Source organism: Felis catus, chromosome C2 (genome assembly GCF_018350175.1).
Source record: "Felis catus isolate Fca126 chromosome C2, F.catus_Fca126_mat1.0, whole genome shotgun sequence".
NCBI classification, from domain to species: domain Eukaryota; kingdom Metazoa; phylum Chordata; class Mammalia; order Carnivora; family Felidae; genus Felis; species Felis catus.
This window is the reverse complement of record NC_058376.1, coordinates 80,818,911-80,842,778: the sequence shown is the minus strand read 5'-3', so window position 1 is coordinate 80,842,778 and position 23,868 is coordinate 80,818,911. Positions and strand designations below refer to the sequence as shown.

The 23,868-nt window shown below is 39.9% G+C and overlaps 1 protein-coding gene across 1 annotated transcript; it reads left to right on the top strand.

Annotated features, from left to right (window-relative positions):
- The first annotated feature begins 116 nt into the window (after positions 1-116).
- On the top strand, positions 117-22,792 carry DNAJB11 (DnaJ heat shock protein family (Hsp40) member B11). Its single transcript, XM_003991818.6, has 10 exons — positions 117-404; positions 3,126-3,282; positions 7,711-7,808; positions 9,507-9,639; positions 13,104-13,246; positions 14,030-14,112; positions 15,017-15,074; positions 21,099-21,210; positions 21,456-21,615; positions 22,332-22,792. Exons 1-10 carry the CDS (start codon positions 337-339, stop codon positions 22,394-22,396), a joined length of 1,077 nt encoding a protein of 358 aa, XP_003991867.1. The 5' UTR covers positions 117-336; the 3' UTR covers positions 22,397-22,792.
- Positions 22,793-23,868: the final 1,076 nt, after the last annotated feature.

Sequence of the window (23,868 nt, the reverse complement as noted above, 5' to 3'; positions counted from 1 at the left end):
GCTGCGGCTGCAATTCGGAAGCCTAACTGGCCGCCCGCGCCTCCTCGGAGGTGAAGTGTACTGCGCTGATTGGCTGCGAGGCGCCGGCCGCGTGTGATGTCCCGAGCAGCGATTGGCTCTCGCCTGCTAGGGGCTTCTCTCCCGGGGACTCGGGACTCCCGGGAAGTGGACTGGCAGGGGAGGGGGCGAGCTAGCTGTAGCTCCGGACCGAGGAGGAGACCCCGGTGTGAGGCGGCCTCTCAGCGCCGGGTGGGCTGGTGAGCCGACTCGGCGGCGGCGGAGTCTGTAAGGAACGCGTGGGCTAGGGACCGGCACAGAGGCCGGCACAGAGAAACCATGGCCCCGCAGAACCTGGGCACCTTCTGCCTGTTGCTGCTGTACCTCCTCGGGGCCGTGATCGCCGGGTGAGGAACAGGCACCCGCGGGCACGGGGCCCGTGAGTCGGTCAGTCTTGGCTGGGGTAGAGGGAGCGTTGCCAGACTGAGGGAGTGGAGAGGGGCGTTGCTGAGGTGAGGCGGTGGGGGCAGAAGAATGGCTGGTGTGGGCCAGGCCAGCGGGCTGGAGAGGAGAGCAGTGGGTGGCTCGAGTGAGAGGAGTTTAGGTCCAGAGGCCCTTAGAGCTAGAGTTGCCCAGAGGAGTGGGATTTGGATGCAGTGCCAGACACACTGTGGGGGTGGGGGTACTGCTGAGCTGGATGGAAAAGGGGACCATACTGTGTTGAGCCTGCATCGAGCCATTGGAGGGGCTGATATTAAAGTGGGTGGGTTATTTTGCGAGTCTGAGTGAAGACGTGAGAACAGGTAGGAAAGCCATGCTGGGACTAGAGGAAATTGGATTGAGGGAGCAAGGCAGACGCTTTGGAGAGTTCTTGAACTTCTCAGCTTCTTGAGATAATTGAACCTAAGCTGTCATCATGCCTCACTGTCTCTCTCCATGGTACATTCTTGAGAAGCTGAATAATCTTATGAGCGGGAAGAGCATTTCACCAACAGGTAGTGAGCTGGGATTCAAGACCACCCACCTCACTTACGAATTACGTGACTCTGAAGGAACCACCTAAATTCTTATCTGTAACATGAGGGTAATAAGGTTCCTCCTGTAGGAAGGGAATAGGAGCACCTGAACTCTTAAGGATCCTTCCATCCGTTTAGATCCATGATCTTACAAGCCTGGTGACCACGGGATATGATCTGCCAGGCTCATATTTTAGAATGTGGGGAAATAGTAAAGTCTTAGCTTCTAACAATTAATAAGTTTCTCTAAATGGAGGAGGTGCTACTTAACAAAGCTTTAAAATTGAAAGTGCTTGTTATTTCTTAAAAGTTTTTTTCCCCCGTGCACATCTGCTTAAACTTTGTTGTCTTCTTTATCTTGTGAAACATTTCAAATTTCTTAAAAATTAACTTCTAGGTAATGCTTGTTTTTCTTAGTATGTTTTTGTTAGTACTTAATTAAAGCAACACATACCCTAAGATATTTAAACAAATGTCAATATGACTGTTAATTCTTTAGCTTTAAACATCAGCCTTTTATAAAGAAGTCTTTTGGGAACTGTAATATTGATGCTAAACTATGCCAGTCATCTTTTCCCTGATTTTTTCTGAGCTGTTACTTAGCCATTTTATATTATTATTATATTTATACTATTATATTGTTATTACATTACATTATTATTTTTGTATTATTCTAAGTGAGACTCATTCTTTAAACAGCTCTTTTGTTATTAATTTTAATGAACCTTTTGATCTAGTCCTTGTCATCAAGAGATGGCAGATGTTTGCAGATTTTTGGGAGGAAGCTAACGCATCTAACTTTCATGGAATCCCTTGGGAGTGACCATTTTACAAACTTCTACATGAAATGATTAAATGACTTTCCTAAAGTGGGACTAAGAGCTTATGGAATAATTTTCTCAGTGTGGTGGTTTATATCACCTGGCACCCCAATGCATTTTATCCCCACTACGTTTTAAAATCACCATCGCTGCTACATTAGCGTGTCCATTGTGAACAACTTTCCCATCCCCTTTGTTGAGAAATGCATTTTCAGAATAACTTTCGGTGGCTCAAGTGACTCTGCCAAAAGGAGTAGGTGTTTGTGAGCATGTTTATTCATTTCATTCAGTGTGTATATATGTACATACATATATATATACACAGCGTGTGTGTGTGTGTGTGTATATATATATATATATATATATGTATGTATATGTATATATATGTCTTCTATGGGCTACAGTCCCTGCCCTGAAAGTTTATTATACTCTGTTGTATCCATTGGCCCTTCTTGCAAAGATTCCTTTTGTAATTAATTTGGTTCAAGCATAGTCCCGTGCAAGGTGGTCAGTGGTCAGCCCTTGTCTCCCACATACATATCATGCCATGTGTATATTTGTATCTGCTGAGACTTACAGGCTCCTGTATGTGGGCTTCAGCAGCTGTCTATAATTAAGACTTGACCATGACAAACTAGTATAACTACTAACAATGACTGCAAGATTGATATTTCCGCTTTTAGCAAAAAAACACACAACTCCTATGTCCAAATAGATGTTATTCTTTCTTCAAGGCTCTTACTGGATTTTGGCTTAACCTCCATGTTAGCCTCTGAACTTAATTTCAGTCACTTCATGTTTAACATTCAAACAAAGCTACTACTAGAACATTTATGGGATGTACTCTTGTAAAGAAAATCGCCCTTTGAGGTTGTCACTTGACCTTAGGAAACAGCCAGAAGTCATTTAAAGTCACTAATAGAGGGAATGAAAAAGGAGAGTTAATTTGATTATACGGTTATTGGTTGAAAGTAACACATATGACCATAAATAATAGTTTTCTTGCCTGAAGATAGTTTTAAGAGAAGTATACCACAGATGTTTTGAATAATTTCAGCAAAGTTCAAAAAGTACATAGGCTGTTATTGTGATTGCTTCAATGTATAAGAACTCATTACAAATTCCTAGGTTTCTCTTTGTAGTCATTCTTTTTTTGTGCATCACGTGTATATCTTCATTTTCCTGCCTCTTCGCTCATTCACAGACCTAATGTAAAGGAAAAAATTTCACTTTGAAAAATGTAATGTATACTTCTTTAATGAAGTACCCTTTCCCTCTCCCTACTCCCCAGGCGAGATTTCTATAAGATCTTGGGGGTGCCTCGAAGTGCATCTATAAAAGACATTAAAAAGGCCTACAGGAAACTGGCCCTACAGCTTCACCCTGACCGGAACCCCGATGATCCTCGAGCTCAGGAGAAATTCCAGGATCTAGGTGCTGCTTATGAGGTGAGTCAGTAAAAAGGATGAAATAGGAATGAAACCTACAGTTACAGAAAAGACAGTGTAACACAGAGTAGCACTCCTTTCTTTCAGGTCACTTCTTTTTCAAAATAGACAATGGGTAAAAGTAAAATCAGTGTTTGCTGTTATATTGTACATTAGCGTTAGCATACTGCCATTTTCTGACTTTTTCCCCAACAGTATTTGTTTTATTAAGGAGGGTAATGTTGAAAAAGATGAAAGAATGATTGATAGATTCAGGAGTAGACTGATCCTCAGTCGATCAGTTTGAGAGCTAGAGCCAGAAATAGAATCAAAATCTGAATGAAGATTGTAAATCCACATGCCCACATGGACCAGACACACAGCGTGCAGGGCGGTTATAAGATAAAACATGACAGTGGCTACTCTGCCTCCATATTGGGATTCCCTATTAAGGGAACGATGAGGACTGTGACAAACTAAAGCCCTCTTGCCCCCTTTCAAGGGAAGCTGTTTTTCAACCCCAGCCAGTTTTTGCCATGTACAAATGGAAACATGGTGTTGCCATTTAAAAAAAAAAAAACATGGTGTTTTTATTTTAAATTAAATGAGAAGTCATTTAATTTTTCAGGAGAAGTGCTAATCCAGATTTGTATGTACTTCTTTTGACTGGAACATTTTTGTAACTAATTTGATTTAAAAATTTCTTTTTTGTGCCGATCAAACAAAACACAGCTACAGTTTGCAGTTTGCAAACTAATCTGGAGAGGAAGACACTTTCAATATCATCTCGTTTAATCTACACTAGGTCACCATAAAATATAGAGCTGGGCATATTCTTATTTCCATTTTCTTTTTTTCATTTTTAATAACACTGAGGAGTATTTGTTGAATGCTTAATAAATTATATACTATTTAAAAAATTTACACACAGATTCTTTCAACACTGTGGTGAAAAAATCTTATAAATAAGTTGTGATAATCTTTTGTCTATTTAAATTAGGAATTAGCTGTTTTTCTTTTTTTTTTTTTTAATGTTTTTATTTATTTTTGAGACAGAGAGAGACAGAGCATGAGCAGGGGAGGGGCAGAGAGAGAGGGAGACACAGAATCCAAAGCAGGCTCCAGGTTCTGAGCTGTCAGCACAGAGCCTGACATGATCTGGGGCTCAAACTCACGGACTGTGAGATCATGACCTGAGCTGAAGTCGGAGGCTTAACTGACTGAGCCACCTAGGTGCCCCAGGAGTTAGCTGTTTTTCATGTGCTGCAATTCACCTTTCCTCTAGAAATAGATTAAGAGATCAGGGTAGGGAGGGGTTCCAGGTTTAATGAGGTATAGTTGACAAAACTGTAAGATGTTTAAAGTGTATGTCATGATGATTTGATATATGTATATATTGTGAAAGGATTCTGCCCATGTAACTAACACGTCTGGCACCTCACTTGTCTCTTTTTATGGTGAGAACATTGAAATTCTGCTGTCTTGGCAGATTTCAGTTGTACATTCCAGCGTCGTCATGCTAGTCACCATTGCTGTTTTCTAGAAGGACACAGAAAAAAATAAACTCTGGAAGTTAAGGAGCTAAAACTTTTGAATTCAAGTTAAATCCCTGGATAGTGAGAAGGCTGGAAACAAATCTGAAAAATACTTTAGTAGTCAGAAAAACCCAAAAGGAAGAGATCCCAAGGCCTAAGAATCCACTGACCTGAAACAGTGACTTATACCTAGGGGAAACCTAGGCCTAATGGGGTCCCCCTTTTCCTGTTGATACCTTGAGGGATCCTATAGGACCAAAATTCCTAACCTGGAACCCACAAATAAACTTGAGAGCATTGGTGGACCCTCTTAAATTAGGCAGAACATTTTGTTTCTTGCTGATAATATAGATTACATATTTTGCACTGTATTTCCCATGAATATTCCCATTGTTTGCTAAGAACCCAATAGTCCAAAATATTTTTTAGGGAAGCTGCTGCTAAGAATTTACCATGTTCTTTCAAGTCTACCATATTCTTTAGCTATGACCTAGGCAGGCTGTACATAAATCATTCATGAGATTGAAGATTATTTAACTCTAAGAACCTTTCTAGTCACTAGGTCTAATTTTCTTTTTTCTTTATATCATTCATTTGATTGCCTTTGGTCGGTAGATAAATTAGTGTTCACGAATCAAAATCCCAGTTAAGTTGAAGAGTCTTTTGTGAATAGAAATTTGTCTTCTCTACGGAACTGGGGTTACTGTTGGCATTTTAATTAGTTGAGACTCCAGGTTGGTTGGCCAGTCAACTAAGAACCTTTCTTTCTTTTGAAATTAAAATAGCTTCTAAGACCATGGAATAAAATTGCATTCCTTAGAAGACAACTGAGGAAGAAGTTAATTATAATAGATAACTTTAAGGGTAGTTTTTTGGAGAGGGTTATTACAGAGGCCTCTGCTGTCCATAAAGAGGCTGACTTTAAAATAGTTTTTGTTTGGGGGTTTTGAAATGGTGTTTCTTTTAGACCCATGTGTGGTATTCATTTCTTTGCAAGACCAGACCACAGTAGACTTGAAAGTAAAAATATTGAAACTGCAGATCACATGATGATAAGAGTTTTGAGGTTTTGTGTTGTTGTTGTTGTTGTTTTTAAGTGAATTCTGCCCATTTCTACTTCCCTGAAGTAGCTTTTTTATTTTTATTTTTTCCTTTTGAGGATATTTACCAAATATTCCTTTCCATGTGGTCTATCATAATGCTTTTAGTCAAGTACTCTGGTCACTTTTGAACTAACCCATTTGTCTTTCCTTTTAAGAATGCTTTCTCTTGGGGCACCTGGGTAGCTCAGTCGGCTCAGGTCATGATCTCACAGTTCATGAGTTTGAGCCCCACATCAGGCTGTGTGCTGACAGCTCAGAGCCTGGAGCCTGCTTCAGATTCTGTGTCTCTCTCTCTCTCTCTGCCCTTCCCGTGCTCACGCTCTCTCTCTCTCTTTCTCTTTCTCTCTCTCAAAAATAAACATTAAGGGGCGCCTGGGTGGCTCAGTCGGTTAAGCGGCCAACTTCGGCTCAGGTCATGATCTCACGGTCCGTGAGTTCGAGCCCCGCGTCGGGCTCTGTGCTGACAGCTCAGAGCCTGGAGCCTGTTTCAGATTCTGTGTCTCCCTCTCTCTGACCCTCCCCCGTTCATGCTCTGTCTCTGTCTTGTCTCAAAAATAAATAAATGTTAAAAAAAATAATAAAAAATAAACATTAAAAAAAGAAAAAAGAATGTTCTCTCTTATATACGCAATCTCTTTTAACATTTAAGATAAATTTAGAAAGATAAAATATTTTAGTGGCTCCTTACACATCATTCAGCCCTGAGCCAGAAGTGTGTCCTGTTTATATATGCTAGTCAGGTCTTCCCTTTCTTTGCTGAGTCAGCAAGCCCCATCTACTTCCAACCTCTTTTCCTGAGCCAGTGCAAGTATGGGTTTGAAATAACCCTTCAATCTGCTGTCTAAACAGAAGTTTTAAAACGACAAAGAAGGTATAAAGTTATTTAACTGTCAAAATTATATGTGTGCAAATACTTCAGATTTCTCTAAATAGATGGGAAGCTTTTTCTATCTCTCTCTCTCTCTCTCTCTCTTTTTTTTTGGCGGGGGGGGGGGCATGTTGAAAGCAAATTTGAAAGAGTATGGAAGCTTACTTAGTTTTTATATTCTTCAAATGGGTCCAATCTTTTCAAGCTGTGAAATTGACCTTGAGCAGTCTTCATAGAGCAGTGTTTTGTTGTTTTTTACTTTCTGTAATTCAAGCTCAGAAGATTACAAACTTAAACATACACATGTCAGAGAGCATTCTTCCACAAATGGATTTCTAGATACCGCCCAAAATAGAAAAGGGAATGTGAAAATAGAGCAGGATAGACCCTTCTGAAGGGCCATTTGATTCCCTTGACTTGTCAGTCTCCTAATGTGTATAACATGGAGGGGTGTATATGATATGGACATGTAGGACTGAGCAGAGTTTCATGCTGTCCTGATTTACTGCTTCTATCACTAATGGCAATCTGTCATAGTCCCATCCTAATTTATGGTTCAGAGAGCTACTGCCTCAAAGAGGTTAACTGCACGAGCACAAGAATCACACTGAATGGGAAGTAACCCTGAGGAATTCATCTCCCCTCTTTCCTGTTGCTGCCCTCACCTTCATAGCCACATTGCTTATCTCATATGGTTTTTATGTGACTAGGCGAATTTTGATAAATTGAAGACATGAGTTGAGCAATGTAGAAGTTCCAAAATGAACAGTGCATCAAAGAATTCAGTCTGCCAAAGAAAATATAAACATGCCTTAATACATAGTGGAAACTGCATTCCACAAAAGGCTTAGACCCAGTATCAGAGTTCAAAAAAAACATGAATGTACCTTCATCACATCTTGCCAACCCCTGATCTTTTCCTCCACTGGCTTTTGTCGCCCAGGTTCTGTCAGACAGTGAGAAAAGGAAACAATATGATACTTATGGTGAAGAGGGATTAAAAGATGGGCATCAGAGCTCCCATGGAGACATTTTTTCACAGTAAGTAATTTGCCCATCTGCAAAGTATTAGTGTCTGAGAATGGATCATTCGGTCATTGTTAAAGATGTATCCCTGTTGCCTGCTTCAGAAGCTTTTGATGAAGAGTACAGCTCAACTGATTCTTGACCACAAGGTCAATCATCCTCCTCCCTGTGGGAATATACTTTTCTGTTTTCATAAAGCTCTAGAAAATACAGGTTCCTGTCCAGCCAACTGAATCAGTCAAGTCACCCTTGACAATGTTGGGGGCACTGTGTGTTGTCCCCTTGCTGTCTTAGAATCTGCAGACCATTAATGAACTTAATTATTTCTTACGAGCAGAGAGAGCGAGAGATTTCTATTCCCATACCCAGAACTGCCTCTTTTTCATCCTATCAACAGGAGAGACAACTACAATAATCAGCATTGGTGGAAGGAATTAGAGTAGAGGCTTTTTGTCCCCTGTCGCACATGGCTTTCCAGGAGTGCTGAATGGCTGGGATAATAAACACCTTTCCCTCCCACTCTTTGAACCCCTCTTTGTTGAGCATTTGAATTTTTGTGTGCCCTGATGATGCCATATAAGATCTTAATCTGGGGTTTCAAATCAAGGTATAAACAAAAAGATGTTTGAGTATGCTTTTCTATGGGGAGAGGGTTTATTGCTTTCTTTAGATTCTTAAAGGGTTTTGTGAACCCTTTCCCAAAGAAGGTAAGAATCACTGTTGCACACAATAGTCTCCCCCATCTAGTATTTGGGGGTGACAGTAGATTTTTCAGGACTTGTGTGGGTAATGTGGTTAGGAAATCCTTCTCTTCCCCAGGATTGATTTGGTTGTTTTAGCCTACTAGGGAAGTGTCCCGTTCCCTTGACAATTAGAAGTGATACGTAGGGATGCCAGAAAGAGAGAAAACGCCATCTGTACCACCACCCCCCCCCCCCCAATCCTCCCTCTCTGTTTTTGTTGAAGTTTCAGGGAATCTATTCACCAAGATTGGTTGGTGGGTGGGAAGTAGTTATCTAGCTGGCATCACTGTGCCAACATCTGAGGCTTCTTAACATCAAAAATTAACATTAAGATTAGAACACCTGCACATTTGAAGGTCATTGTATTAATTCAAAGTGATGCTTTTGTTACTTATAAAAACTGATTTTGATCTTGTAGAGATCAGAACGTCCTTTTTCTTAAGGTCCAGAATTGTACTAAGTCTGATGCTTTTTTAGTTTATTTAATTATGTACCCAAGAGTTTTGTACAGAACAGTAGCTTCTTTAATTAAAGCTAGTTTCTAAAAATTGCACGAAGTGAACATTACAAGTGTTCAAAATTACCATTTGAGTCAGTATTACATGAGTTTATATGTACTATGCCCTTTCTCGATAAGTCCATTATATCTTGATATTCCTTGATATTAAAACAGATTAGTAGGTCATTGATTATGCCCAACTTTGAATTCATGGATGCACTGTATGTACCGCACCATATGTCTGGACAATATGTATTAAAAAGTAAAATTTTTCTTTGGGATATGGCAATACAGTTGTGTATGATGTATGACAAAAAATTGTGTGTGATGTATGACTCCAGTGTATTAAAAATGTCAGTTTTTATACAATATTATGTTGGTAGGACACAATATTGTATCAATACGAAGAAAAATAATTGCAAGACATGAACTCTGATTTCTTTTCCTGATGATTTTTACACTTATCCACAGCTTCTTTGGAGATTTTGGTTTCATGTTTGGAGGAACCCCTCGTCAGCAAGACAGAAATATTCCAAGAGGAAGTGATATTATTGTAGATTTGGAAGTTACTTTGGAAGAAGTATATGCGGGAAATTTTGTGGAAGTAAGTTCCAACACCACAGCTATTCATATTAATTCCCAGAATTGTTCTTTTGACTAAAAGCAGGAAATCTCTGGGTACCTGCTCTGTCTTTCAGGGGTGGGGAGAGTGACCAGATGCACAGAATTGAGTTCATCATAATCCCAGGTTCATAATCCCATTGTTTCATGAGCTCCTCACCCAGCCCAAGAACTAAATACAGCAAGACCATGTCCGTCTACCTCCACGTACTTCCCTATTCCATCCCCCTGCCTCCCCTTCAGAGGGAGCTCCTGTCCTGTGTTCTGTCTTTATTGTTCCCTTGGCACTCCTGTTTGTTTGTTGTGTTACATGTACATGAATACCTGAGTAAGATATTGTTGTATTTTTATTGCTTTTGACTTCGTGTATGGTAGGATGCTATTTTTACAGTCTTTGGGACTGGCTTTTTTCACTATAGTGTCATCAAGATGGCTGCCTCTTGTTGCTGTAACATGTAATTCTGCTGAGTAGAATTTTATTGTGACCACATTGTATCAGTAGGCACGTAGGTTATTTCCAGTTTTTTTTTTTCCACTTCCCAATAGTGCTTTTGTGAACATTCTTATACACACATCCAGGTACATGTGAGCAAGAATTTCTCTTGGGTGCATATATGTGAGCGTGGAATTGCTGGGTAATATGAACCAACGTTCATTTGTACAAGATAATTCCGTATTGTTTTCTCAATTGATTAGTACCAGCACTTCCGCCAGCCAGTTATAAGAGATCCTGTAGATCGCCACCTCTCTGAAATCGTGAATTGTTAGGCTTCTCAATATTTGCCTGTCAAATGGGTAAAAATGCTACCTCATTACGCTCTTGATTTGCATGTTCTCAGCTAATTAGGATAAACACTTTCATATGTTTGGTCTTTGTTGGCCATGTGTGATAAAAATATAGCCTACCAGTTTGTAACTGGTGTGTTCATTATATCGAAGATTTGTTTAAATGAACAGAGGTAATTGATTTTAATGTGGCCAAATTTATCAGTGTTTTATGGTGAGTTTTTGTGTCTTGTGTAAGAAATTCTTCTCTGCCCTAAAATCAGAAAACGATTCACATAATATTTTCTACTAAAACTTCGGGATCTTTTAATTTGAGGTTATCTTTTTTTAGTCTTGGAAAATTTATCTCCTTGTTTTCGGATATATAATCCTCTTTGTTGGCATTTCTGCCTCTATCTCCTAATTTTCTTATAAATATAAATATCTAAGTGTATATATATATTATATGTACATATATAATATATATTTAATTCTGCTTCTTTAGCCTCCCCTGCTTTCTTCTAGAAGAGTGCCTTATTTGGGACTTCCAGCTCATTACTTCAGTCTTTAGCTATATCCATCCTTAATAGTATCCCATTGCTGTGTTTTTATTTCAACTCGTATTTTTATACATAATATCTCTACTGGATTCTTACATTATTTCTTATTCTATTTCACTTTGCTGATGCCTTCCCTTATCTCCTTAAATATTACCGTGCTTATTTTAAATTCTTGGTCTGTCTTCCCTAATACATTTGCTTAAAATATATGTTTTATCCAGTTTGTTGTCTTTTCTGGGGGGTGGGAGGTGGAGGGCATGTAGTCAGACCCCTCAGGTGTCTAGATGGTTTTTTGACCTTTGAGCTCATACTCCCTCCGCCATGGGGATCAGCAACTTTCTTGCCCTGGGAGGGCATCTTGGGGCAAGCCCCTGCCTAGTGGTTCCAACTGTGTTTTATTTGTTTTCTGGGAGGGCTTTTTTCGGTCTTGTTTGCTGTCTGGGGTCTGTCAGTTTTGGAGGAGAGGGGGTCACCCAAACTCGTCCCAAGGTCGTTCAGGAGCAAGGCGACAGCAGAAAAGTCAAGTGCTTTTCCCTGACACCTTCTCAGTGCCCCCTCTAGCCACCGCTGCCCCGAGATGCAGCCACCACGCTACACACATACCGGTTCAGTACAGCCTTCTGTCTCTGAAGCTTTCTCACAAATTGTGTGTTACGATTATTGTTTCCTGGAATCGACGTCTTACAGTGTTTCCAGGATTTGGGAGGAGCCAGTTGGTAGCCCACGTATATGTACCAGCTCGACAAGAAGCATTTTCTTTAGTTGTGGCTTCTGCTCTGAAGAGTTGAAAAAAGAGGACTGGACAATTACAGAGGATGCAGCTGTCTCGTCATACTGTTGTTCAGTCTGAAGGGTGAGAGAAAGGGCAGTGAAAGTATTTGGGCCGTCTCTCCTTCAAAAGCAAGATGGGTTGTTGGGTTGGGAGAAAAGAGGTGAGCCTCATTAACCCCCATGTTCCCTGCAGACCTGTTGTCTGCAGACATCACCGATATATACTGTGTACATCACTCTTTGCAGTTAGTGTGTCCCGAAACAAAAATCTATGTTGGTGACCTTGCTATTTAAACGACTCTGTGGAAAGTTCTTTTTCTGGGAAAAATTACCTTGAGAGAGAGCATAGTAGTTAAAAGCATGGCCTCTGGAGCTAGACTGCCTGGTTTCGAACACTAGCTCTGCCATGTGCTAGTTATGTGACTTTGGTCGTGTTCCTGAACCTTTCTGTGCTTTCATTCCCTCCCCTGTACAACGGAGACAGTAACACTACCCGCCTCATGAGCTGGTTGTGAGAACTGGATGAGTTCATACATGTAAAAGCATTGCTTGCCTTGTAGTATGTGCTATAAAGTGTCTGCTCTAATTACTGTTACTGTTGTCATTTATTCTGCTGACCTGGGCTTTCATATATTTGTAGGCTTTAAGGAATTTTTCTCCCAAACATTTGTGTCATCCTGCTGCCTGAGCACATGCCTTGTGATTCGACGTTTGGCTAACTAAACAGGCAAACACAGGAATACGTTTCTTCACGTGTACTGCTTCCCACATACCTTGAGCGATCGGCGTGTTTGATTGCAAGCAACTACAAAGAGATGATTATTGTGTCCCTTACATATTCAGTGTCTGAATTGAGATAACAGTGGGAAACAGCCGTGGATTGAGTTGCCTGAAACAAGGAAGTGTTTTCATTGGGTTTATCGTAGGTAATGGTATGGTGGCAGCTAATATCAGCTTTTGAAGGCTGTGGTTGTTCTTCAGGCTGTGGTTTTGCTTTGCACGGCTCAGATTTCTTCAAGGATAGCAATTCTGTGAACTCCTTTAACTCAGCGGTGTTTTCTTGTGGCTCGGAAATGCCCATATCATACACGTTATTTTCTGGCCCTCTTCTGACTCCCCTCTCTCTTCTCCAGCTTCAGAATTTGAATCACTTAAGCATCCGTTTGCTTCATTCCTGTGGGGGGTCTGATTTGTAAGTCCACAGAGACTTCTGTCGGGTCAGGTCTCCCTGAGGGGTAGCTTGCCAGAGAAGAGGAAGTTCTGGCATGGGCGTGTGTGCAGCCCTGATCAGTTGAGGAAACCAGAGGCTTTTTTACAGAGAGAGAAGCTGACGTTGTTTATGTGTTTCTAGGTAGTTAGAAACAAACCTGTGGCAAGGCAGGCTCCTGGCAAACGAAAATGCAACTGCCGGCAAGAGATGCGGACTACCCAGCTGGGCCCGGGGCGCTTCCAAATGACCCAAGAGGTGGTCTGTGATGAATGCCCTAATGTCAAGTAAGTGGAGCGCTTTCTTTGTTCCACCAAGAGACACTCGAATCATGTCATTTGTCTAATAAAATGCTAACGGTCTAGATCTAGATTTTCCCCTATCTTTCCATACCCTTCTTTCACACGCTCTCAAGTTCTACCAGAGGATGGAACAAAGACATGTACATTTTTGTATTTTCCAAAAGTATTTCTTCTAAATATTCCCTTCTGTGTTTCTGAACTAATAAGCAGTACCCTTTATTTCTGAATATCCTCCTCAAATGTTAATGTTTCATTTTTCCCACTCAGAATATTAGAGCAGTCCTATATGTCTAGCTAACATTTCAGATTAGAGAAAGACTCTTTGCTGATTATGTTAGGAACACAACTATTTAATTAAACAGTATGATTGATATATATATATATATATCCTGGGATCCTGGGATCAGGAAAAATATCCTATAGGACAAACGTTGCTGCTGATTCCTGATAAACATGACCATGTGGTTCCAGGTGCCCTTTATGTAAGTGTGAGTAGTTTACTCTGTTATTGATCACATGGCTCAAAGTAATCAGTCTACTGCAGGTTTCTTCGGAGGCAAGTTACAAGATTATGTAAGGTAGAGTAGCTTTGCCCTAGCTTTTGGCAAATAGAAGATGTAAATGGATCTCAGATGGCTTTGTCAGCTAGAGGTACAGAACAGTCTTCCAAGAAACGACTCTGATAGAACAGAAAAAAAATTAATTATGTGTATCTGGGGTTTGGTTTGTATTTTCATTTTTTTTCTTTCTAAATTCTCTTTGTCTCAGACTAGTGAATGAAGAACGAACGCTGGAGGTAGAAATAGAACCTGGGGTGAGAGATGGCATGGAGTATCCCTTTATTGGGGAAGGTGAGATGTTGATATTGATGTTTTACTGTCCTCACTTTCTATTCCCTGGGTGCTTGTGAATGCCTCCCACCCCCACCTCACACCCTATCCTAATGGCCACATAGTAAATGCACGTATCATGTCCCACAGTCTTTTGTCCGGTTTAAACCTTTCAGGACCTTCGTGGTTGTCCACATTAAGCCATAGCATTACAGTTTATCTTTTGAATATAATGGCCAAAAGTTACCACTTAGTAACTTTTTATCTAGTAGCCTAAGTTATATCAAAATTTAAGGTGTCCAGGGGTGCTGGGTGGCTCAGTTGGTTGAGCGTCCCAACTCTTGATTTCAACTCAGATCGTGATCTTAACAGTTTGTGAGACTGAGCCCCCACATCGGGCCTTGCACTGACAGCTTGGAACCTGCTTGGGATTCTCTCTCTGCCTCCCCTGCTTGTGCTCTCTCTCCCCATATAGATAAATAAACTTAAAAAAATCTGTTTAATAAATAAAGAAATAAATAAATTAGAGTGTCCAGACCTTAATGGATTAATTTTAACTCAGCAATGAAAGATGTATAGCTCTGCTTGGCATTGATAAGATACTCTCAGACCTCCCCTTGAGGTTAAATTTAAAACTCCAAAAAAAAAAAAAAAAAAAAGAAGCTTTAAGACTTCAGGTTCAAGAAATCAATGAATCTTTCTTTGTTTAGGAAACAGGTCAAGTTGTTTATTGCTGTGCCTGAGACACAGGTGATCTTTACTAATAATCCGAAACGTGATATAACCAGTTAGAGATACTGCTTTCATGGGTAGATTTGGTAGGCAACACCCAAGGTAATGGATTTAAAAAATTCTCTCAACTGCGGATAGATTTGCAGTGTTCAACTTGTGTGACTTACAACATGCCATCATCTCTTCTGATTAGGTGAGCCTCATGTGGATGGAGAGCCAGGAGACCTGCGGTTCCGAATCAAAGTTGTCAAGTACGTGATCTGATTTTGGAGTCCCTCTCTTTAGCCCCCGCTTTTCAGATGAGTTAGATTAGAGAATCTGGATAGCCACCAGGACATGGCTAGACTTTTTCCTCTGTTTCATGCACTTAAATGCCTTAATGATCATTTGTAACTCTGCAACAATACTAAAAATTAGGGGTTGGGCCTAGGATTGAGCCATTATATATTTACTCACGACCTACAAATCCAAAAGATGTTAGGAGGAAAGAACTGATAAAACAAGTAAGGAGTTGTAAAAGAGAGGCAAATACAAGTGGTATTCAAGGAGACCTGAGATTTCGACTGAGGAAGCATGGCACCATACAAGATTGGAGGACTCTACATAGAAAGAACCTTCTATTACATGATATGCAGTTTTTCTTCAGCATGAAGTGCCGCTTATACAAGAATTTTGCCTGGGACTCAGGCTTTCTTGTTTATTATTTCTCTCTTGTTACCACTTTGTTTTTGTTTTTTGATGAAGGACTAATATCTTTTTTTTTTTTTTTCATTTAAATTTTAGTTAACATACAGTGCAATATTGGTTTCAGGAGTAGAATACAGTGATTCATCACTTGTATACAACACCCAGTGCTCATCCCAGCAAGTGCCCCCCTTAATGCCCATCACCCATGTAGCCCATCTCCCACCCAGCTCCCTCCATCGACCCCCAGTTTGTTCTCTATCATTAAGAATCTCTTGTGGTTTGTTTCCCTCTCTTCTCCTTTTTCCCTCCTTCCCGTATGTTCATCTGTTTTGTTTCTTAAATTCCACACATGAGTGAAGTCATATGGTATTTGTCTTTCTCTGATTAACTTACTTCGCTTAGCATACTACATTCTGGCTCCATCCACATCATTGCAAATGGCAAGATTTCATTCTTTTTGGTGGCTGAGTAATGTTTGAGTGTGTGTGTGTGTGTGTGTGTGTGTGTGTGTGTGTGTGTGTGTGTGTATTGGAAGGCAACTGAGCACACCTGCCAGGACCTACTAAAGGAAAGAAAAACCTGTGGGAAAGTGTGTGACCCGTGAAGTGGTGTATTGTCACAGTAGTTTATTTGAACTTGAGACCATTGTAAGCATGACCCCAACCTACCACCCTATTTTTACATACCCAAGTTCTAATAACTCTCAAATCCAGGGTTTTATTCAAACTCTGTTGAGGCATTTTACTAACTTCGTTCCCTTTTTGGTCTGTGAGACACTTTAGAATTTTCTAACGGAGTTTACTGTTATTTAAAAATTTCAAGTTCTTCTTTTCCACAAATGCCACCAGCAGATTATAATTTTGTCAACAACACTATCGCCTTTTAATGCCACCAGACTTAGATCTGCATCATTCATGGTATAAATTTTACTCTTACAATATAATTACCATCTCTCTCTTAAAATGAGATCAGGTTAGCAAATGATATAACAGCTTTGTTGTTGTTGTTCTTGTTGTTTTTTCAAGACAAAGGCAAGCTTCCCTAAGCTTGAATTTATAGTTATTAAAAAAGAAAATAAATTTAAAAAAAAGACACAAAAAAATATCGTGGGCAATAAAAAATTATTTTAAACAAAACAAACAAAAATACACAGACACACACACACACACACCTTCTTTATTCATCAGTTGATGGACATTTGGGCTCTCTCCATAGTTTGGCTGTTGTTGATAGTGCTGCTTTAAACATTGAGAGCATGTACCCCTTCGAATCTGTGTTTTTGTATCCTTTGGTTAAACACCTAATAGTGCAATTGCTGAATCTTAGGGTAGTTCTATTTTTAGTTTGTTTTTTTTAATATGAAATTTGTGGTCAAATTGGTTTCCATACAACACCCAGTGCTCATTCTAACAGGTGCCCTCCTCAATACCCATCACCCACCCTCCCCTTCCTCCCACCCCCCATCAACCCTCAGTTTGTTCTCAGTTTTTAAGAGTTTCTTATGGTTTGGCTTCCTCCCTCTCTAACTTTTTTTTTTTTTCTTCTTCCCCTCCCCCATGGCTTCTCAGGATCCACATAAGAGTGAAAACAATGCTATTGCTGGGTCATAGGGTAGATCTATTTGTAATTTTTTGAGGAACCTCCACACTGTTTTCCAGAGCGGCTGCACCAGTTTGCATTTCCACCAACAGTGCAAGAGGGTTCCCATTTCTCCGCATCCTCTCCAGCATCATCTCCTGATTTGTTCATTTTAGCCACTCTGACTGGTGTGAGGTGGTATCTGAGTGTGGTTTTGATTTGCATTTCCCTGATGAGGAGTGACGTTGAGCATCTTTTCATGTGCCTGTTGGCCATCTGGATGTCTTCTTTTTTAACGTTTATTTATTTTTGAGACAGAGAGAGACGGAGCTTTAACGGGGGAGGGTCAGAGAGAGAGGGAGACACAGAATCTGAAACAGGCTCCGGGCTCTGAGCTGTCAGCACAGAGCCCAACGCGGGGCTCAAACTCACGGACCGCAAGATCATGACCTGAGCCGAAGTCGGACGCTTAACCAACTGAGCCACCCAGGCACCCCTGGATGTCTTCTTTAGAGAAGTGTCTGTTCATGTTTTCTGCCCATTTCTTCAATGGATTATTTGTTTTTTTGGGTGTGGAGTTTGGTGAGTTCTTTATAGACTCTGGATACTAGCCCTTTGATATGTCATTTGCAAATATCTTTTCCCATCCCATTGGTTGCCTTTTGGTTTTGTCGATTATTTCCTTTGCAGTGCAGAAGCTTTTTATCTTCATGAGGTCCCAATAGTTCATTTTTGCTTTTAATTCCCTTGCCTTTGGAGATGTATCAAGTAAGAAATTACTGCGGCTGAGGTCAGAGAGGTTTTTTCCTGCTTTCTCCTCTAGAGTTTTGATGGTTTCCTGTCTCACATCCACGTCGTTTATCCATTTTGAGTTTATTTTTGTGAATGGTGTAAGAAAGTGGTCTAGTTTCATTCTTCTGCATGTTGCTGTCAGGTTCTCCCAGCACCATTTGTTAAAGAGACTGTCTTTTTTCCATTGGATATTCTTTCCTGCTTTGTCAAAGATTATAGTTGGTCATCCTTTTTGTGGGTCCAATTCTGGTGTCTCTATTCTATTCCACTGGTCTATGTGTCTGTTTTTGTGTCAATACCATGCTGTCTTGATGATTACAGCTTTGTAGTAGAGGCTAACGTCTGGGATTGTGATGCCTCCTGCTTTGGTCGTCTTCTTCAAAATTACTTTGGCTCTTTGGGGCCTTTTGTGGTTCCATACAAATTTTAGGATTGCTTGTTCTAGCTTCAAGAAGAATGCTGGTGCAATTTTGATTGGGATTGCATTGACTGTGTAGATAGCTTTGGGTAGTATTGACATTTTAACAATATTTATTCTTCCAATCCATGAGCACGGAATGTTTTTCCATTTCTTTATATCTTCTTCAATTTCCTTCATAAGCTTTCTATAGTTTTCAGCCTACAGATCTTTTACATCTTTGGTTAGGTTTATTCCTAGGTATTTTATGATTCTTGGTGCAAGTGTGAATAGGATCAGTTTCTTTATTTGTCTTTCTGTTGCTTCATTATTAGCATATAAGAATGCAACTGATTTCTGTACATTGATTTTGTGTCCCACGACTTTGCTGAATTCATGTATCAGTTCTAGCAGACTTTTGGTGGAGTCTGTCAGGTTTTCCATGTATAATATCATGTCATCTGCAAAGAGTGAAAGCTTGACTTCATCTTTGCCAATTTTGATGCCTTTGATTTCCTTTTGTTGTCTGATTGCTGATGCTAGAACTTCCAACACTATGTTAAACAACAGCGGTGAGCGTGGACATCCCTGTCGTGTTCCTGACCTCAGGGGGAAAGATCTCAGTATTTCCCCATTGAGGATGATATTAGCTGTGGGCTTTTCATAAATGGCTTTTATGATGTTTGAGTATGTTCCTTCTATCCCAACTTTCTTGAGGGTTTTTATTAAGAAAGATGCTGAATTTTATCAAATGCTTGTTCTGCATCGATTGACAGGATCATATGGTTCTTTTCTTTTATTAATGTGATGTATCACATTGATTGAATTGTGAATGTTGAACCAGCCCTGCAGCCCAGGAATGAATTCCACTTGATCATAGTGAATAATTCTTTTCATATGCTGTTGAATTCGATTTGCTAGTATCTTATTGAGAATTTTTACATCCATATTCATCAGGGATATTGGCCTGTAGTTCTTTTTTTTTTTTTTTTTTTTTTTTTTTTTTTTTTTTTTTTTTTTGCTGGGTTTCTGTCTGGTTTGGGAATCAAAGTAAAGCTGGCTTCATAGAATGAGTCTGGAAGTTTTCCTTCCCTTTCTATGTTTTGGAACAGCTTAGAAGGATAGGTATTATCTCTGCTCTAAATGTCTGGTAGAATTCCCCAGGAAAGCCGTCTGGTCCTGGACTCTTATTTGTTGGGAGATTTTTGATAACTGATTTAATTTATTTGCTGGTTATGGGCCTGTTCAAGTTTTCTACTTCTTCCTGTTTGAGTTTTGGAAGTGTGTGGGTGCTTAGGAATTTGTCCATTTTTTCCAGGTTGTCCAGTTTGTTGGCATATAATTTTTTATAGTATTCCCTGATAATTGCTTGTATTTCTGAGGGATTGGTTGAAATAATTCCATTTCCATTCATGAATGTGGTAATTGCAGGGGATTTTAATACTCCACTTACAGCAATGGATAGATCATCTAGACAAAGAATCAATAAAGAAATAAGGGCCCTGAATGATACATTGGATCAGATGGACTTGACAGATATATTTAGAACTCTGCATCCCAAAGCAACAGAATATACTTTCTTCTCAAGTACACATGGAACATTTTCCAAGATAGATCACATACTAGGTCACAAAACAGCCCTTCCTAAGTATAAAAGAATTGAGATCATACCATGCACACTTTCAGACCACAATGCTATAAAACTTGAAATCAACCACAGGAAAAAATCTGGAAAACCTCCAAAAGCATGGAGGTTAAAGAACACCCTACTAAAGAATGAATGGGTCAACCAGGCAATTAGAGAAGAAATTAAAAAATATATGGAAACAAATGAAAACGAAAATACAACAATCCAAATGCTTTGGGATGCAGCAAAGGCAGTCCTGAGAGGAAAATACATTGCAATCCAGACCTATCTCAGGAAACAAGAAAAATCCCAAATACAAAACCTAACAGCACACCTAAAGGAACTAGAAGCAGAACAGCAAAGACACCCCAAACCCAGCAGAAGAAGAGAAATAATAAAGATCAGAGCAGAAATAAACAATATAGAATCTAAAAAAATCTGTAGAGCAGATCAATGAAACCAAGAGTTGGTTTTTTTCAAAAATAAACAAAATTGATAAACCTCTAGCCAGGCTTATTTTTAGTTTCTTGAGGAGCCTCCATACTGTTTTCCAGAGCAGCTGCACCAGTTTTTATTCCCACCAACAATAGAAGAGTTTCTCCGCATCTTCACCAACACCTGTTGTTTCTTGTATTGTTAATTTTAGCCATTCTGACAGGTGTGAGGTGGTATCTCATCGTTGTTTTGATTTGTATTTTCCTGATGATGAGTGATATTGAGCATCTTTTCATGTGTCTGTTAGCCATCTGGATGTCTCCTTTGGAAAAGTGTCTGTTCATGTCTTCTGCCCATTTAATTCACTGGGTTGTTTATGTCTTGAGTGTTGAGTCTGATAGATTTTGATCTGATAGATCTTCATCAGATAAGTCATTTGCAAATACAGTAAAACCTTGTTCTGGAAACATACTTGTAATCCAGAGCACTTGTATATCAAAGCGAATTTTCTGTAGTCTAATTACTCGTAGTTTTACTTATGTGCTTTGCCTTCTGCTGTTTCTAAGCTCCTTAAACATAGGCTATAATAAATTTTACACAACTTTATATTTTTCAGTTAATACTATCCACAAAGGAATGTCTAGTAAATGCCTGTTGTTTCAAAGAGTGGTATTCATCCTTTCCCAAGATTTTTCTAAAAACTCTTTGAATGTTTTCCAAAGATGGAAGTTTTTTATTTTTGCCTTGTTCTGTTTTTAGGCACCCAATATTTGAAAGGAGAGGAGATGATTTATATACAAACGTGACAATCTCATTAGTCGAGTCTCTGGTGGGCTTTGATATGGATATTACTCACTTGGATGGCCACAAGGTAAACAGACCAGTTTCCTGCTTCCTCCATGTGGATGGTTTTGAGATTATGTGTTTGGTTTTTCTTTTTATTTGGAAAACCTATTTCTTTGGCTTTCAATGCCCTGATGACGGTTCCCTGTCCCTTTATCCTTGCTGCTGTGCTGAGCTGTGACGTGAACTCTGGGCACCAGTGCTCACTAGAAGCTGGGTGTCTTACTTCAAAAGTACCCATCCTACTCCAGCCCATTCCCTTTTGCTTTCTAGGTACATATTTCCCGGGATAAGATCACCAGACCAGGAGCCAAGCTATGGAAGAAAGGAGAAGGGCTCCCCAACTTTGACAACAACAACATTAAGGGCTCTTTGATAATCACTTTCGATGTAGATTTTCCAAAAGAACAGTTAACAGAGGAAGCAAGAGAAGGTGAGCGGTCTAATGAGAGAGAGAGTTCGTGCGTATATGTGGTATATGAGTATGAGAACAGTGGTTAAAAAGGGGCAATAAAAACAAAACCCTCCAGTGACATCACACATCAACCACTAACCCTACTGCAGACAGAACTAGGAATTGGACTTGACTTTCTGTAAAAGACATATTCAAAATTCTTCTGTCACTGTGTTAAAAAAAAAAAAAAAGGCTGGGTGTGCTGGGCTTTAAAACTTGGGGTGTCTGGACCAAACTGTAGAGGGAAGGGTGAGGTCTACATTAGAAGGGCTAGGGGCCTTAGGATGGTGTCTGCGATGGCTGATGAGGGAAGGGCCCAGTTGGTGTGTCCTAAATAATAAGAGGAAAGAGAACGGTGGATGAGGTCAAAACTGAAAAGAAGACAAAGAGGAGGGAATGGAAGACAACTGAAGAGCTTTCTTTCCATTTTGATGGCCTCTTCTCACTTCTCATTTGGTAGGGTTTTGTGGGATTATGTGTGGTATGTGTGCTCGAGCACCAGAAAGTCATGAGGGGCTGTCTTGGACCTACATGTGCGTGTGGGGGGTGAAGGGTATCCACATGCAGTGAATTTGAACAGTTCAGATCCGTTGTTGTCGTGTGGCCTTTTGTGAGCCTCTGCGTGAAACATGTTCTTCGAACTCTACAGAAGTGACATTTTTGTTGATGGAATCATTTGTTCCTTCTTTCTTCAGGTATCAAACAGCTACTGAAACAAGGATCAGTGCAGAAGGTATACAATGGACTGCAAGGATATTAAGAGTGAATAAAATTGGACTTTGTTTAACATAAGTGAATCAGCGATATTTATTATCAACAGGGGTTTTTGTGTGTGTGTGTGTGTTTTTGTTCTTATTTTCAATATGCAAGTTTGGCTTAATTTTTTTCTCCTGATGATTGTCATGAAATGAGCAAGAGGGTTTAAGAATTTGTCCATTTGTATTCAGAAAAGAATGACCAGCAAAAGGTTTAATAATACCTCTCCCTTTGGGGATTAATGTCTGGTGCTGCTGGCTGAGTTTCAAGAATTAAAGCTGCAAGAGGACTCCAGGAGCAAAAGAAACACAATATAAAGGGTTGGAGTTCATTGTTAGCTGTTTCATTCAAAATGCCAACTGGAGAAGTCTGTTTTTAAATACATTTTGTTGCTATTTTTTTCTTGACTCCTGTTTCTTGTTGGTTTAGCTACACTGTTGTCCTTCCATCCCTTCTGGTCACTTTCCCTTGATCTACCCTGTGTCCCCCTGGGATCCTGCGGGCTAGTCGGCTTGACCTCCCATCAGCCAAGATGGACCCACAAACCTGCAAAAAGGGTGGTAACGATCCAGTCCCCATACCCAATTAAACGCACATAGTATCTTCTAGAAAGGAGCTTGAAGAAACTGAGTAGAGACTGGGGTACAATTGTCCCTGAGAAAATACATTTCCTCTCGTTTCATTCCAGAATAATCTGATATGGATACCTTACTGTTTAAAAGTACTTTTCACATACATAATCTCTGTTGACCTCATGATTAAAAAGCCTTTGGTTTGTGTTAGGAACCAGGATTACCATTGGCCCTAAAAAATGCGTGTGACCGGCAGATTACTTTTGCCTCCCCAGGTGGCCTCTGATTCAGTGGCACGCGACTTGAGTCGACTTGGTTTTTGAATCTCCTTCACTTTCCTGCAGCCCCGTCACACTACTTTTCATATACTTGTGGACGGCACGGTTCCATAGAGTGGGACAATTTCTGTTGTGTGTGCGGAGCTGCCTTCCAGCCACCCGTGTCGTTCCAGAAGCACTCCCTCCTTTGTCTCTTCAGCAGCCAGTGATACTATTTGCTTCTTCGTTGCATTTTGCCCCAGATTTACAAAAATGAGTGGAAAAGGGGAAAAAATGAAAACTTCATCAGCTCAGTACAGCTAACAAGGTGAGAAGCAGAGCACACTTTGACAGGTACTATTTGGACCTGAGCACAACTGGATGTTCACTTGTGAAGGAAAAGGACAAAGTTAAGAGGCTTATTTGAAATGCTGGAGATCTTAGAATTCAAATGAAGCCACATAAATACATATAAAGTTTAGTGGACTTTCTGTACATTTGGTGTTCATTATGTACTGGGTTGTACATTATCATTATGTACTGGGTTGTCCTAGTTGAGCATTTTTTAGGAATAAACCAACATTTTACATTTTTAAAAATAACTTTTATTTATATTTTATTATTTTGTTATTAGTTATTTTAAAAAA

Coding starts and splice junctions, on each gene's coding strand:
- DNAJB11 (XM_003991818.6), top strand. CDS start 337: ATGGCCCCGCAGAACCTGGGCACCTTCTGCCTGTTGCTGCTGTACCTC. Junction 3,283..7,710: donor ATCTAGGTGCTGCTTATGAG/GTGAGTCAGTAA, acceptor TTTGTCGCCCAG/GTTCTGTCAGACAGTGAGAA. Junction 21,616..22,331: donor AACAGAGGAAGCAAGAGAAG/GTGAGCGGTCTA, acceptor TTCTTTCTTCAG/GTATCAAACAGCTACTGAAA.